This window comes from Etheostoma cragini, chromosome 3 (assembly GCF_013103735.1).
Source record: "Etheostoma cragini isolate CJK2018 chromosome 3, CSU_Ecrag_1.0, whole genome shotgun sequence".
In the NCBI taxonomy this organism is placed as follows: Eukaryota; Metazoa; Chordata; class Actinopteri; order Perciformes; family Percidae; genus Etheostoma; species Etheostoma cragini.
In genome coordinates, this window is record NC_048409.1 from 24,064,515 (window position 1) to 24,081,178 (window position 16,664).

The 16,664-nt window shown below is 38.9% G+C and overlaps 1 protein-coding gene across 1 annotated transcript in view; it reads left to right on the forward strand.

Annotated features, from left to right (window-relative positions):
* The first annotated feature begins 1,147 nt into the window (after positions 1 to 1,147).
* zgc:153039 (uncharacterized protein LOC767698 homolog) overlaps positions 1,148 to 16,664 on the forward strand; it is a 61,483-nt gene continuing 45,966 nt past the window's right edge. Inside the window, exons 1-6 of the mRNA XM_034866706.1 lie at positions 1,148 to 1,704; positions 5,946 to 6,080; positions 7,057 to 7,194; positions 8,242 to 8,568; positions 10,594 to 10,701; positions 11,358 to 11,469. Coding sequence (XP_034722597.1) covers positions 1,485 to 1,704; positions 5,946 to 6,080; positions 7,057 to 7,194; positions 8,242 to 8,568; positions 10,594 to 10,701; positions 11,358 to 11,469 — 1,040 coding nt within the window. The 5' untranslated portion in view covers positions 1,148 to 1,484. The remainder of the gene's footprint in view (positions 1,705 to 5,945; positions 6,081 to 7,056; positions 7,195 to 8,241; positions 8,569 to 10,593; positions 10,702 to 11,357; positions 11,470 to 16,664) is intronic.

The window sequence follows — 16,664 nt, forward strand, 5'->3', positions numbered from 1 at the left end:
GGGGACTGAGGACACAGGGCTCTCATGTGAGGAGGCCCCAAAAGATGTTAGAATGAACAGCTGTGGACACAGGGAGGGGCCCACAGAGAATGCCTTTCTACGGGGCCCAGAATCTCGTGCTACACCCCTGAAAGGAACATATGTTTGTTCTTTATTTTTTTCACAAGGCACTGTATTGCCATCGCCATACTGTCCTATGGAAGATGCCGTTGTTGCCACTTGTTTTTACGCTGGAAGTCTCACTAAACAAACACAATGTAAGTATTGATACAAAAACAACCTGCTTTAAATAATACTTAATTATTAAGTCAACTTCAATTTTTGATGTTCTGACCTGTGTTCAAATGTTAAATGTAAAATCACATGCACATCAAATTACAAACTTTGACCTTTAACTGGTCATCTTTGCAGTTTCTACGAGCAGGTGGCTGAACCAATGCAGTGCTCTGATTTGCCCAGCCGACCTGATCACATGACCGAAAGCAACAGGCTGGAAAACACACATAGACAGTTAAAGAAGTGAAAACACAGGGAAAACCGTTAGAAAGATCTGTCAAGTTAGAAACCGTCAGACTGAACAAAACCGGAAACTGAAGGATTTGTCTTCAAAACCAGACAAATATAGGCTGTATTTATTTCCCGTGTAGTGTATTAAGTAGCCTGCTGGCATGTCTCTTGCTGATTTATTCTGATTTACTTATTGACCAGACAATAGCTTTAATATAATGAGTATTATGATAGATGTTTATGTGGTATACGTTTTCATCCTAGTAGGCATTAAAGATAGATAGATAGATAGATAGATAGATAGATAGATAGATAGATAGATAGATAGATAGATAGATAGATAGATAGATTCTTCATTCATCCAAAGGGAAATGTTAGGCATCTAGTAGCTTAGACAACCATAACATAACAAACTTCCATACAGAAATTTAAATGGCCATGGGTGTTATAGTAGGATGGGCATATTTGAAGAAAGATTGAATTTACATTATATTTATATTCCATCCTGTTATTTTCAAGTTAGTATAAAAACTGGCTCGTCAGTAACCTTTACACTGAAGTTATAACCGGAAGTTCTACAATTGATTGAGACAACTTTACTTTAGTACGTCACATGATATTTTATTCAGGAACGTTACTGCTATTATATAGGACCACAGTGGCTAGTTTGTGTGGACTTTTGTTAATAATAAGTGTAGGACTAAGGACTTCATTTTGATATAGAGGTTTACGCTGGTTTTATTCATTTATATTGAAAACAAAAGCACCAATTTCCTTCTTTGCTATGTAGCTAGGTGACGTTTTTTGCCAGTCGGCAATTAGGACGCGTCACTAACATCCGAGAAAAACATTGGAAAAGTTTCTAAACCTGCCGGAGTCCTTGGGCGAAACAGTCCGATTTCGAGAGCAAAGCAGGAGTGTTAATTATTCAGAGCACTTCATGAAGTTGTGAAGCTTGTGAAGAGGCAGGTTTCACTATGACTGAGCGGACTCCTCTTCTCCACTACCGCCTCTCCACCAGCGTCAATGAATCCGAGCCGCGGTCCCCTCCGCCCGGGCAGGCCGTGGTACAGCACCCGGGCGGCCCCCGGCAGAAGTCTACCCATCAGCGCCCACCAAAGAAACTCTCCGTCTTCATCGGTGTTGTGATACCTACCTTGCTGTCAATGTTCAGCGTGGTAGTGTTTCTCAGAATAGGTGAGTGCTGATGATATCAGATGTCCATGATATATAAATCACTGCACACCTTTTAGAGACAGTTAGGTAACTTACGCCAAACCCCATGCAAAATTCTGACATTTTTATTGTTTTAACGTGACATTGACCATTTAGGAGGCACTGCTGAGTTCGGTTTGCAATACATTCATCAACGTTGGCTTGTTGTAGTAATATTCATTTTTATAGTGTTCAAAGTTCATCGATCTGAATGGAGGGCATTACTGAGCAGTTTGTAAACCCAATTCTAAGTTGATTATGTTAAAATAACGTTGTGCTCGATGACATTCAAACTGATATGATGAATCCATTTAAAGTATTCCCCTCATTGGTTCAGTGCTGTTCATAAGGGAGATTTAGATGGTGGAGTATGAATTACAGAGGGGGTTTTAAGCTTTGAGGTAGTCACTTTAGGTTTCACTTGCACCTGCTCTCAAAACCAGGGTCATAATTTCCCGTGGGACCAGTGTGAGAACTAGTCAAAATTGAACCATTCTGTGGAAACCTTGATTTTCAGTTTCCCAGATTAGGTTCAATCACCAGTTAAATGCAACATGGGTGCATGGATTTGTACTAGGCCCAAGGTTTCAAATAGGCACCATCCATTAGCCAAATGTCCAAGCTTCTACTTTTTTACTTTTACTTGAGTAAGTTAAATCAGTACTTCTACTTTTACTAAAGTAGTTTTTAACACAAGTATCTGTACTTCTATTTAAGTACGGGAAATGATTATTTTTGCCATCTCTGAGTGAGTTGTTAAAACCTCTATTTATAGTGAACTCAGTGTACACACAAACAATGTTCCCAATGCATGAGTTCATGCGTAGAGCTCCTGGTGATACTTGAGTTTCATGTTGTGTCGAGCCTTCTTAGGGTTTTAAAAACGGTGATTTTGATGCTATCATAGTAGTTCCCCTAGCACTCCCATTCAAAAGGCCATTTGACCAGACAACAATAATCGGTAAATCTTAAAAGTGGCGTTTTCATCCTAATATACTTTTTAACGAAAGTTTGACTCGGGTACATTCCCAAAAGACCCCAGGTTACCTTTTGGTGCGAGTTACGCTTTAACTTTAAACCCGACAAGGTCTCTAACATTTAATCTAGCATTCTATATATGTGTTCTATATATGTATACAATATTGTAGTTCACTGACAATATCACCAGTAAACACTATTTATCAGACTTTGTACTATCTCTTTTTACATCAAAACCTTCAACATCTCACAGCTTTGCATGTGACCTGCACGGTGGATGAATAGCCTCAGTCAGCAGAAGAGCTTTTCCCTCCTTTTTGTCTTTTTTTTGTCTATTGGGTAAGAAGAAAATACTTTTTTTTTAGTTTTGAATGACCATACATAACCTTCTTTTTCTTGGAAAATTCTTCCAACCTTAACAAAAGTTAGTTCACAGCATATATGTGCAGTTTTTCAAAGTTGCTAGACGTATTTCTTGAGGTGAATGATTTCACCTGACAAATCTGGCATGATGAGCTTCAAAGGTTCAGGGCTTAATTGTTTAAGTTACACATAATAGAGTAGTTGTACAGTTTTCCTCCAAGTGTAAAAGTTCTGGTTTCCTGTTAGAAATTAATCTTGTGAGGCAAGTAATCATAATATGTCATGCAATCAGTTTCACATTTCTGCTGTCGAAGCATAAAAAACAGGCCACTGACAACAGAGAAGTAACAAGCCTTTTACATGTAGAACTTCCTCTTTGCTTCTTTCTTATCTTAAGTTCCAATAATGTAGGTGTTGTGCTTGTGTATTTCTCACCTTGTTGGATCTCCAAGTTATTTTCTAACTCCCCCCACCTCCCAGTCTCGTGAGATGTCAGCTGCTGTGCAGTGGACACACACAGTGCATACACGCATGCACAGACTCACATGCAGCCACATAGTAGATGTCTGTGTAGGACTTTGAGACTACTACTCTCATTATAACTCACCACTCTACACAGGAACTAACAGTAGTTTCACTGTGGATGTGAAACTACTGTAAATGTATCAGCTGGTAAGCTTTCATGAGGATGAAGAGACTTATGTGTTGTTGCATAACATAAAACGGTCAATTCCAGCTACTACAGTGACGCTGGTATTATTTTCACCTTTGAGTGTCTGTCAAGGCAAAAGTGTTGTCCTGAAGACATCTACTGTAGTAGGAACTAGCACAGAGGTGGGTTTGTGTACTTTGAATAGGTTTTAAAATATAAATTTAAAGTGCTCATATTATGCTCATTTTCAGGTTCATACTTGTATTTAGAGGTTGTACCCGAATAGGTATATGTGGCTTAATCTTTGTTGGGAGTCACACTATGTGCAGTAGCTAGGTAGGGACTACTAGCCAGTCAGAAGCCCAATATGAGGGCGTGCTAGGCGAGTATTATAACGTGTGTTACAAAGTGACACACGCTCCTCATGGAAGTAAAGGCTGGACTACAGTAGAGCTGTTTGGAGCAGTTTGTGAACAGTGTGAGAGCGTATGTCCCTTTGGGCTGGACTTGGAGCTTTTTTCACTTTGTACACCTAAAACGTGCACACACAAAAAAAAAAAAAAAAAATATATATATATATATATATATATATATATATCACAATAAAGCAAACAAAGAAATCCAAAAAAGCATAATATGAGCACTTAAATATCTTTATCTGCAGACAGATTCACCATGATAGCTCCGTCCAAGATGCAGTCACAAAACTTTACAGGACGTGTAGTTGGAATCCAAATGATGGCAGAGTTTAAAGATGAGTTTGGTTTGAGCAAGGGTGCTGGAAGTAAGGGGCTTATGCTAGGGCTGGGTGAAAAAAAAAATCAAGACAGCATAGTATCGGGATATTTTCGTGGCATCACAGTATTGATGCGTGTAGATGCAACGACCCCTCTCTGCCCCGAGCTTGCAGTGTTTTGTTCTGTTATCGGTTTGTACGGAAATTTTGACTCGGTGGTAGGAATGTCTGTCTTATCCGTTGTGCATTTCTCACCATCCCCATGGTGAAGAAGACAAAAGGTCTTCTTCACCATGGGGATGGTGAGAAATAAACTTTCGATTCCTCTGCATGTCTAGTACATGTGACGAAATTGACAATAAAGTTGACTTGATCGATACACAGATGCCAAGTATCCATCTTTTATCATATATGTGTCGGTCCGTTTGTCTGCTTGACAATCCCACTTTACAGCCATGGACATCATTTAAAATTGGGAAAAAAATTTAAGTCGGAAAACACTAATTTTTTAAATTGCAATAATATCGTATAGTGACATAAGTATCATGATATTGTTTCGTGAGGCCTCTGGTGATTCCCACCACTAGTTCATGCTCCTAGTGCAAAAACAAAGTAACCCTGAAAAAAAAAAATTATATTCACGTACAGTATTATTTTAAACACTGTGTCTGCTGCCTTCCTGGCTTTTCCATTTGATTTTGGGTCTGCTCCTTTGTGATGGCGTGACACCCAAAGCACTACAACATATGAAAGCAGAGGATGAAAACACCAGCGTTATGCAGTTAGTCACTTCACTAATCACTTGCAAGTATTCTGCTATTTTATATATATTTTTTATATTATATATTTCTGCTATTTATAACTATTTTGGAAATCAAAATTAATTTTCCTTCTTCCAGCTTGTTAAATGGGATTATTTTCTGGTTTATTGACTCCTTCATGACTGTAAACTGAACAGCTTTGAGTTGTAGACAATACGAGACATTTGAGGACGTCATCTTGAGCTTTGGGAAACACTGATCGATATTGTTCACCACTTTCTGACAAAACCAAACAATTATTCAAGAAATAATCAGGACATTGTCTGAAAATGTAAAGAATCCTAAGTTGAAACCCTACGTAGAACCCCAGAAAGCAGCACTACAGTAAAGGCACGGGGAAGATGCTGGAATCACTTTCAGCATGTGATTTCAGCCTCATTTTTAGAGAAGACGGAATTTTGCATTTTGTACAACAGTCAGTTTCATTTTGATTCATCCATTGTCTATCATCCACACTTAGTTGACTGGATTATGGTAATAACAGTGTGTACTACTGTACTTCTCCTGCCTTATTGAATGCTCACATCCTCTGCACTGCGGGTGTGGGCTCTTTCATGGCAAGTTTAAGTTTCTTCTTCAACCACGCTGACGTTAATGCCAAGTCCAAAGTTCTGCTTTCAACCAGGTGACCAAGCCATCAGTACTTTCATCTGACCGTGTTTTGTCCAAATAGGATTCATGGTGGGCCATTCCGGACTGTACCAAGCCATTGCAATGCTCCTGGTGGCCTACTTCATCATCTGCATGACCGTGCTGTCAGTGTGTGCCATCTCCACCAATGGAGCCCTGGATGCCGGGGGCGCCTATTGTATCCTCTTCACACACAAAAAAACCCACACAATCATATGACATTTGCACATGACAGTCAGGGTAGTATCAATCCCATTGTCAATGGTCAACTTATCAAGAGCACACGCTTGTAGAACTCCTTGCTATACTAAATCCAAGACAAAGTGTGTCTTTGTTTATGTAATGTAGCATTGTCTGTGACCCTGAATTGGGTCTGATTTGTTCATTATCTGCTCTATAAGACACTGTTTACGACTTTTAGATAAAGGTGGGGCCAGTATGTTTTGCTGCCAGGAATTTGGTGAAGTACCCCAATCAGTGCTGTTAATCAGTCAAGACAGGCCATCTTTAAGTTGATACACATGCTTTACATGCATACGTTAAAGATCTTTGTCTCCTTTACATTTAGTTGTTGCACTAGTGACTTCCTGCAGATGATTATATAAATGTTATTCATTCAACATGGATCATCTGCAGTAATTAGGCCAAAGGTTAAATAATTCCACCTATGAGCCCCACTAAAGCTCAGCAATTAGCACGTGATGTCGTTTGTTGAATCCCTACAAAAAGTATGAAAACCAGAAGTTTTACAAGTTGTGGGTTATATTGTATTTGTTGGACAGAGCCAGGCTAACTGTTCTTTCTGATTCCAATATTTATGCTAAACTAAGCTAACCGTCTGCAGGCTGTGGATGACATATTTACCGTACAGACATGAGGGGCATCTTCTCATCTTACACTTAATAGAAAAGAAAAGAAGTTTGTTCCCCAAAACTATTCTTTCAGCTGTTTTCCTGACCAAAATGTTTTTATAATGTGAACTAGAAGCCAGTCCTTCATAAAGGAAAAACAATCATTGTCTTCATGTCAAGAATGTCAAGGTCCTAAACACTAATTGGGTTCTATAAGAATAGAAACACACACACACACACACAGACACCTATTTTTCACAGCATATTTAACAAACAAGTGCACTTTGCCTGAACTTCGCTCAGACATGATCAGCAGAGCGTTGGGTCCAGAGTTTGGCGGCAGTATCGGCCTCATGTTCTTCCTGGCCAACGTGTGCGGCAGCGCTCTCTTCGTGCTGGGTCTGGTTGAAGCCATTGTGGCCACCTTCGGAGTGCCAGAAGGTGAGTTTCATTTTAACAACTCGTGAAGTGCTGCCAGATCAGCATTTGTCATTCTGTTATTTTAGAAAAAGGATTTTATATACATCTCGCTTGGAACAAATAACACCCATGATAACAAAGAGATACCACAACATTCACAATAACTCAAATTGATGTCCCAATCATCCACAAACAGGAATTCATTTTCCTAGCTTTCTGAATTACTTGCTGTAGGCCAACTGCAAATTAATATTATTATTATTATTATTATTATTATTATTATTATTGTGTGTTGTGGACGGCTGGTATTGGGTGAGAGGCAGTATAGACTCTGGACAGGTCAGTTAGAGGGCTGACACGTAGAGATAGACATTTCACGCTCCGATTTTAGAGTTTCCAATCAACTCACCTGCATGTCGGGAAAACTATGTAGGCACCAAAACCCACGCAGAAAGGTACCAACAACAACAAAAAATCCTAATACTATGGGTCTAGTTATTTTTGGAATAAGAGTGGGCTAAGCAAGTTGGCTGGAATATTAGTTTATTTACAAATCTGAATATAGCTCGGTATATCTTCTAATACATTTTCTTTAGGTAGTTTACTAGTTTTTTTTCTTAAGTAATGTTTTTTCCAAACCCGAAAGTTCAGTCCTTTAGAAAACATTAACAGAGCACCTTGGCCTCCGAGCGGTTGCAGCGCATGTCTTACAATCGCAACTTCCCAGGTTTGGTTTTGGCCTTGGGACCTTTGTCGCATATCATGCCGCTCTCTCAGCCCCCATTTCCACAGTCAAAAATGCCAAAAAAGATTAGAACAATAACAAACCAGGAGGGTTTATGTCATCGGGACACTAGCAAAGTTATTGAAAATCCCTGAAATGTCAGGGCCCTGGTGAGAACTCTAAGAACAATCATAGGACACCGAGTAGTTAGACAGACATTGTGATTAAATGCACCACTTCATATTAACATCCTGTGCTATAACATTATATTCTTGAACACATTCTGTCTGTCATTTTTAAGCATAAAAAATATTAATTAACTTTACCATGTCATCCACCACTAGACGGGTCTGCGATCACTTCTGTCCACCAGGTCCTACCGTCGGGCTACTGGTGGTCTCTGCTGTACGCCACAGGCATCTCCCTGCTGTGCCTGCTGGTGTGCCTGGTGGGGGCCGACATCTACGCCAAAGCCACCTTCCTCATCTTCCTGGTGGTCATGTTTGTCCTGGGCACCATCTTTGTCAGTTTCTTTGCTGTACACCCTCGTACCATCGTCCTTCCCATTTCTGCCGCGTTTAACCCAACAGCGAATGGAACAGGCCCCGGGTTTCCCACCACGGCCAACTTCACTGGCTTCAAGTTGGACACGCTGCTCGGGAACCTGTGGGGTAAGTTCTCTCAGGATGTGCTCATACCAAGCATTCAAACTTAACGCTATATTACTTTGCTTACATGCACTAAAAACAGGACTTCATTTATGAATGAGGCAAAATCGTTGAGATCAGACCAATGGCAGACTTGAATGTGTGTACAGGACAAAGGTCAACAGCAGTAGGTTTGTAGTCATTAAGTATTGATACGTTTTTACCACACTACAGGAAAGTAATACCTTTTTTTTACTGAATTAATGTACAATGTAATGCTTTGACTAGATTGGGCCCCAAGTTAAGCTACCATGCTGTAGAAGGCTTTCAGCACACATTGTTTTATCGCAAGCATAGTGTTACCCAACTTTTAACTGGGACTGAAAATGTACTTGTACTTGTACTTGTTCATTCTATTGATTTATTGTATTGGAACAACCAGACACCAACCATTAGGAGTCCCTGTTGCAGCAACAAGAACACAATGACAAGAGCACCACTGGAAATAGCAAAAGAGAGAGAGAGAGAGAGAGAGAGAGAGAGAGATATATATATATATATATATATATAGCGGATAAGCGGATATATACGTGAATGTACTCGGTCATTGGACTCTAGTTAGAGAGTCCAATGACCAAATATTCTAGTTGGTCTCAACTAAGTCCAACACTATATGCTTTTGTTCTAAAGTAAAGCTTCCTCCTTCAAAACAACACCACTGAAGGGCGCTCATTCAGAAAACAGGTATTAGTTTTAATTCAGAATCCATCTAGAACAGAGATTGAGATTGGTCTCCTGGGATACGCCTAGCTGCATCATATACTGTACAGTGAGCTCCCTCAGTTATCACTCATTTTCATTTTGGCCACAAGCACAATGTCAGCGAGCACTTTGTACTATGAATTCTTCAGGATAAGTAATAAGGTCAAGAATTGGAACCCATTTTATATTTTAAGTAAATAAAATGGCCTAATTTAATCCTATAGTGTGTTACTCTGCTCTTGCCTTTAGATTATTACAAATAATAAAGCAAAATGATAATCTTCAAATAGAAGATATACTCTCTTTCACATCACATAAATTATGAAGATGTAAGTGAGTGGTCTTGAAAAGGATTCTTTTTTTCTGTCTGGGTATTGAGTGTCTCTCATTTGGACTCGGTCCTGACTTGGACTTGAACTTCTCGGGACTCTGTCTTGACTCGGTCTCAACTAATCCTGGTCTTGGACTCAACAAAGGTGGTCTTGACTACAGCCCGGCTCTGGGTTGGTGGCTTGTGATTTTGTTTTGCTTGTGGTGTTGCCAGCACCAGTGTGCCCAGTGTGAAAAAAAGAAAGTACAGTCACTTTTCCTGCACTGTTGGCAGAGGACTAATGTTGCACATGTTCTCTGGTTTTTGATGTCCAAATCTATCAGAGCACTCCCCTCTGTTTGCAGGGATTTATAACTAAGCACACGATTACTGAGCTAATTGGTGTAACTCTGGCATGCCCTCAGGCACACGTGAGAGCTATTACACATTCAAGCTTCCAAGATCTGATGAAAGAGAACACAAACACACATACACAATGACGTGTAAAATCATAATTTAACAAGTGAATAATTTAAAGTCCAGAAAAAAAGGATAATCACGTGATTAGAATTAAAACCTAATTGGGTCTAATTACATTGTAAGAAGCAAAGGGTGTCTTATAAATGGATCTGTTGATATTAGCTGTTAGATTAGTTTCTTTATTTAACTTCCTACAATACAAAACAATACATTTATACTTTTATTGATCAATAAAGCACAGTACTTTTAGATTGCCTTAAACTTGTTGGAACTCCCTCAGGGAATCATTCATTGACAGAAAAACAAGAGCAGAATGTTGTGAAGTGTTTTTCAAGTTAAAGTGTTAATGACGTGATCCAAAACATGATGAGGTTTGGTGGCGAGCAGGTACAGAGGAGTATTTGCCAACAAACCAAATTGAACTTTCTTTTAGAAGACTAACGGTGCTGATGAAAGCACACCTACAGTGACTTATCCGTTGTTATCTCTTCCCTCAGCTAACTACACTGTGGATTACACAACAGGAACCACGATGACTTTTGCCACCGTTTTTGCTGTAATGTTTAATGGCTGCACCGGCATCATGGCTGGCTCAAACATTTCAGGTAGGTGAGATCAAAGGCCTGTCCAGATCAAGATCAACATGCCTTGGATCTATTTCAGTTACCCGGCGTCACCTAATATTTTACATAAGAAGAACAAACCATATTTCAACATGAATCTGAAGAACACGGACGCGGTTTTACCGGCATAATGCAATACTGCGGTTATCAATATTGCTTGCCCATTAGACGTGCACAAGATCGGACCATAATTAGCCTTGTGCTTTCCATAAACTGTCGTTGCTTCACCCTATCATCTCAGTTGCAACCCTGGCAGTGGTAAGCGATCGTGAGAGAAAATGAAAAATATAAAAACGTAATACAAACCGATTTGCGCATTGGCAACACTTGGCTCAAGAAGCTGCCTATACGTAATTCCCTCTGCTAAATATCATAATTTTTTTTTTCTTTCATAAAATTACCCATCGGAGAATGTTAACGGGGTTGTCGGTCTCTAAACGTTTTAACTTGTATGAGCCCACCTCTCTCTCTCTCCGGGCACCAAGCTAACCTGGGTCTTCTAAGAATGGTAGTATTGATTGGTCTGGAGGCGGTGCTTTTACAATTTTCTAATCTCAGACATAACCCGCTCCCGGTGGGGGGGTTAGTTAGTTAGTTATCTGTGTTCTGGACACACAGTAAACCTGTCTTTCTACCAGGTGACCTAAAGAATCCTAGCTACGCCATCCCCCGTGGCACCATCACAGCGGTCATCTTCACCTTCATCATCTACAACCTGCTCAGCGTACTGGTGGCCTGCTCCTGTGACCGGTCAGTAACACACACATACATTTTTTTTTTGGGACATATATATTATTTGATGTAGTGTTAAAAATACTAGGTTAAACTTGAGCTGTCTTGGTTTTATACTACCTACTAAACACATTCAGTTAAATCATTAATATCTACAAAGAAACAAAAAGCAGTGAAACGGACCATAATTGAACATTAATCCACACTGATCCTACAAGGTAATTAAACCTTCGGGTTGAGTAAGAGTGCTGCGCGGTGCTGTAGTAATAGATGTTTGCATGTTTTGTTCTCCGCAGCTGAAATCCAATACTTAGTGACTATCAGATAATGCGAACAGAGTTCATTTTCTGCTTCACCAAACTGAACTGGAGCGTCAAAAGGGGGCCGGTCTCAAAAGCATCAATTCCAAGTGAATGTTATCCAACACCAGGTGGCTGTCAATCAATCTGAACAACTGCAGCCCGTTAGAATACCAGTGGACAAAATAATGGAAACAGTACTTCAAGCCCATTTTTGACACTGGATGTTTACTGAATGAATTATTGTTATAAAGTCATAGAGGCTAAATGTCAATCGAGCCATCACTCAACAACAGTTACCATAATGCAGACCTAGTTGTGTAGACGCAGACAGACAAACAAGCTGATATGTGTGACATTATATTTTTGTCTCAATCTAGAGCAGACATTCACCAAAAAAAAACATAAAAACGATTGTTGCATGCACATACTAAAATAAATCAACGAATCAGAAAAGATCTACACCAATTCTCTGATTGGCTGAGATCTTGGCACATTACAACACTCCAGCAGACTGGAGCAGATCAGGGAATTGAAGAAAGGGCAACTGAATTAAACTAAATAAGAGGTAAAGTATGATGCGCTTATGTGGATAATAGAATACCCACAAATGCTTTTATAAAGCCCAGGAAAGGTAATTTGTTGATGAAATTAACTGCGTGATAATATCATTTTTGTGCTCTCATTTAAGAAAAAAAATCTATGCTCTAAATGTCCTGCAAGATTGAGACACCCAATTGTCAGGGAACAGTTTGAGAAAATGTGGATTTCTGGATGGGATTTTTGACTTTAAGGATTTTTAAATGTTATTTTCCAAGTAGGAGGCTGGATTTTATGCCCTCCAACTGGGATAAGTTTTTGCAGAGACATGTGTTGAAAAGACAGACAGCAGTGTCTTCAGTAGATGCATTACTATGTACTAACAATGTAGCATACATTATATAAATGATAGCGGGCAGCTAGCTGTATCAAAAGTAAAAAGACTCACCAGATTGTGTACAGCCTTTTTTTTAAACTACTTTCTGATAAGCAACCATATATTAATTCCTCCAATTATTATTAGCTGTTCATGGCTTTCATAACTAACCACAATCTTTCTCTGTGTGAAGACAATTTATAAGTTTTTACAACTGCAAGAATTAATATTAGCATCTAGCTAAGTTGTCGCTGGAAATTTACTGCCGCGTAACATTGGCAACTTTTTACTCTTAATGGAATATTCCACGGAATCTCTATTTTGTATAACAAACACTTGCTACCTGTAGGCTTGGAAAATTGCTGTGAAATGTTTGTTCTTTTCACTCCGCTTGGATTTACGACAGATACAAAGTACTTCAATGTCAACCGAGAGTCTCGGCAAAAAAGTATTAAAATGTCCACAGAAACCTAGTTACACTCAAGATCGGTGAAATAGTCCTTTAATTAGGGGTTAGCATGCAGCTAACAATCCATCAGGGCCACATGGATAACTTTGGTGTCTGTGTCCTCACTTTAGTCTCAAGGTTAGAGCAGTCAAGTCTTTACCTTGATGTTGCACTTCTTTCTATTTATTTGTCCTCGCTCTCCCTCTCTCTCTATCTGTCTTTCTCTATCTGTCTTTTGCTGAGTGCCAGAGTTCACTATTGATGTAGCTCTAAAGCGAGTGTTGCCAAGGTGCTAAACTGACATGACAGGGCTATAAAAGAGCATCAGAGATCAATACTGCCATCATTTAGCCTGCCGCACTGTTCTACTTGCGTCTGCCTACCACACACATACTCCCTGATAAGAGACCATGATGTGTTTCTTATCACACTTTCTCCACCTCTGCAGTACTCTATCTTTTCCCCTAGAGTCACTTATTACTTGTTCTATATGTCTGTGTATGTTTACAAATGGTTTCCATCAGTTATAGATATCCAAAGTAGTTTCCCTTTTAGAAAATGACTTATGTTACATTAGTTATTCATTTATTAATAAAGGCACGAGGCAATGTCAGTGTTTTGACGTAGTGCCAAATCAGCACTGAGCCCCCACTCACATGACCCAAATAAAGAGGCCATAAAGTTCCCTCACATGACGTGTGTGTGTGCGTGTGTGTGTGTGTGTGTGTCTGTGTGTGTGTTTTAACAGTTCAGTTGTATGAAAACATTAATTTACATATATAAAAAAAAAACAATGCATAGGGGAGGTACAAAATAGCTACTTCAGTCCCTTCTGTAGTTACGAGCCTGGGGGGTTGGTTTCCCCGTAGAAAAAATCAAATGGTAGCAGGTCAGGTGTAAACTCAGCTGGATCTAAATACTATGTGGGCACATGATGTGTGTAAACTGCATGGCTGATATGCCTGCTACGCATGTACTGTTTATAGTAGAAGACAATTTCCCTCAATTTTATCAATGGAAATTGGTTCTGTTCTACTAATAGTTTCACTGATATCTGCAGCGGCATGTGACATCACACCATGTGCATTACGCATATGTGTGTAAGAGAGAGCTTATACGTCAATGCACCCAATGCTTCTGTGGAAATCTGGTCATACTGTATGTCTTAATGACTTATACAGAAAGGAAATGTAAACAGTTCTTGTAAAAAGACAGGATGGAAAGTGAAACATCAAGTTTCTTAGAGCTATACAGATTGGCTCTAAGATTATGACATACAGAAGGCGTAAAATCCTGTTTTATTGGTTTCATGCCCAGGTCATCACTCCCTGTCTTATCTTCACTTAGCTCGGGACAGTTTGGTTTATTGAGGTTGACCAGAATTGAAATGATAAAAGTGTTATCTTGCCGGAAAAAAAATGCATAATAATTTCTCAGAAGCACTAAAACTTGATGGGTATTTTCATATTGTGCACTTGCATATGTGCACAATGTGCATATTGTTCATCCTCATGCAGTCTGGCTTTGTGATTTCTGACTTTTTTTAAATGCTGGTTAATGTGAGAAAACCAGAAAAAAAAGTTATTTTAAGTAGATCAATCTGACAATGTGATCATTTCTCCTCTGCATTGTAATGTCTGGAATTTACTTCACTTCCCTAGATTAACCTAATGGCCTGATTGTCTTCAGCCAATATTTGACCACTAACTCAACAGAATGCATCCATTAACTGGCCAGCATCCACTTTCCACCAGTAAACCATCTATTTTAATATCCAGCTTTCATTTTCTAATGGAGGAAATAGCAGCTTGTATGCATTACCTGTTTGTAAGCAGTGTGCTGCAGTGTATTTCATCTTCTGCTTCTGGAAAAAACATTTTTATTCACCGCTGTTTCTGCTACATTAACTCGGCTCAATCCAAGAAAAAAATATTACCAACAATACCGAAAGTGCTCATAAAACCTTATTGATTTTCTGTAAGGAAATTAGAGAAAGACCCAATATTTATCAAGGCACAAGAATTTAAGAATTATCCATTTACTCGAAACTTGGATGTTGGTCATCCATTACACGCACAACATCACATACCTATTCAAAGAAAGCGTTTTATGAAAATGACTCTGAAATATCTTTATAGGAATGTGTTGCTTTTGTTATATAAAAAAAAGTGATCAGTACAAAGGGAAACCAAAACCCTGAGCCAAAACCCAATCTTACATTTATCTCTTACAACCATTTGTACATGCCAACTCTAAGTAACACACACTCTGACTGACACACACTGACTGACACGGTTCCCTCCAAAAAGCCTTTAGGAGTTTAATTGGAGTTCCCCATTTCACGCTGCCTGTATATGATCATTGTACCTCCTGAAATTGTGTTTTAAAGATACAATGATGAGGTGTGAAATAAACAAAACAAAAGTTTCACTGCAAAGTAAACTTGACACACAAGGGTGAGGCAGGCAGCAGGTTTTTTGCCATTGAAAAATGCAAACAGTCAGGCTAACTAAATTATCAAGGATTAAAATATGAATGCTTCAATTAAAGTCTGTCGTCATGTTGTGGCATTACTACACCACATGTCAGGGGAGCCCTCAGTCCAGACACAAGACTCCAGGGTAAATGTGAGGATGGCAGTATCTGATTATTATGGGATGCCAATTTGGTAGGTTACATTATGTAACATATACATATTATATATGTATAAATATGTTTTGTGTGTGAATCTTGTGTGTGATTCTGAGCATCTGAACCGGTGTATAAACAGATGAATGGAGAATTAACCTCAATCGTATGTAATAATACATGATTTACACATGAACACAACCTTAGTGTGTAGCATTTACTGTTTATACATATGTACAAGGCATTCAAGGCAGATCAAGTATTTCTAAATATAATAAGCATAATGAGCATAATGAATGCTTTTTTCATTTTCATGTTAAATTATTCTTATTCACAGGAGTTATTGTTATGAAGAGAAATTATTAAACATATTTTAATACAAGCACTACAAAATATCCTAATATCCGCTAACAATTACATTATAGTGTGTTCAAAATGATTTGTTCATATGCTGCTTGTAAATGCCAAATGAAAAGAAAGTGTGACTGGAAGATGATTGAGCTACAGGTTGCCATATTGTGAAAAAAACTGGTTTACTACTGCTGTCAGGGTAACATATTTCATTCCACCTGAGTTTTTTTATGCTTGATAAAATGTACATTTTAAAACAAGTTTCCACTGATACTTGCCTGTTGTAGTTACAGGAGTTGTCCAAAGGGTGGCAATCACACTCTGTTACCATCCAACCAGCCATGCTCTCTTTAAAGGGAAGATTTAGAGTGACAAACTAACCTTTACATAAGGCTCTTCTAAATTGCCACCCTCTGCAAATTGTAGTTCTGCCTAAAGTTTTAAAAGTAGAGTTTTTTTTCTTTTCTTTTTTTTTCTTTTACAGCCTTGAGCGCATTTTCTGCTTCACAGCTATTAGGACTACAAATAAAATGAAGCTCATCTAGATGTAAAAACCGTGCAACTGGTTTCC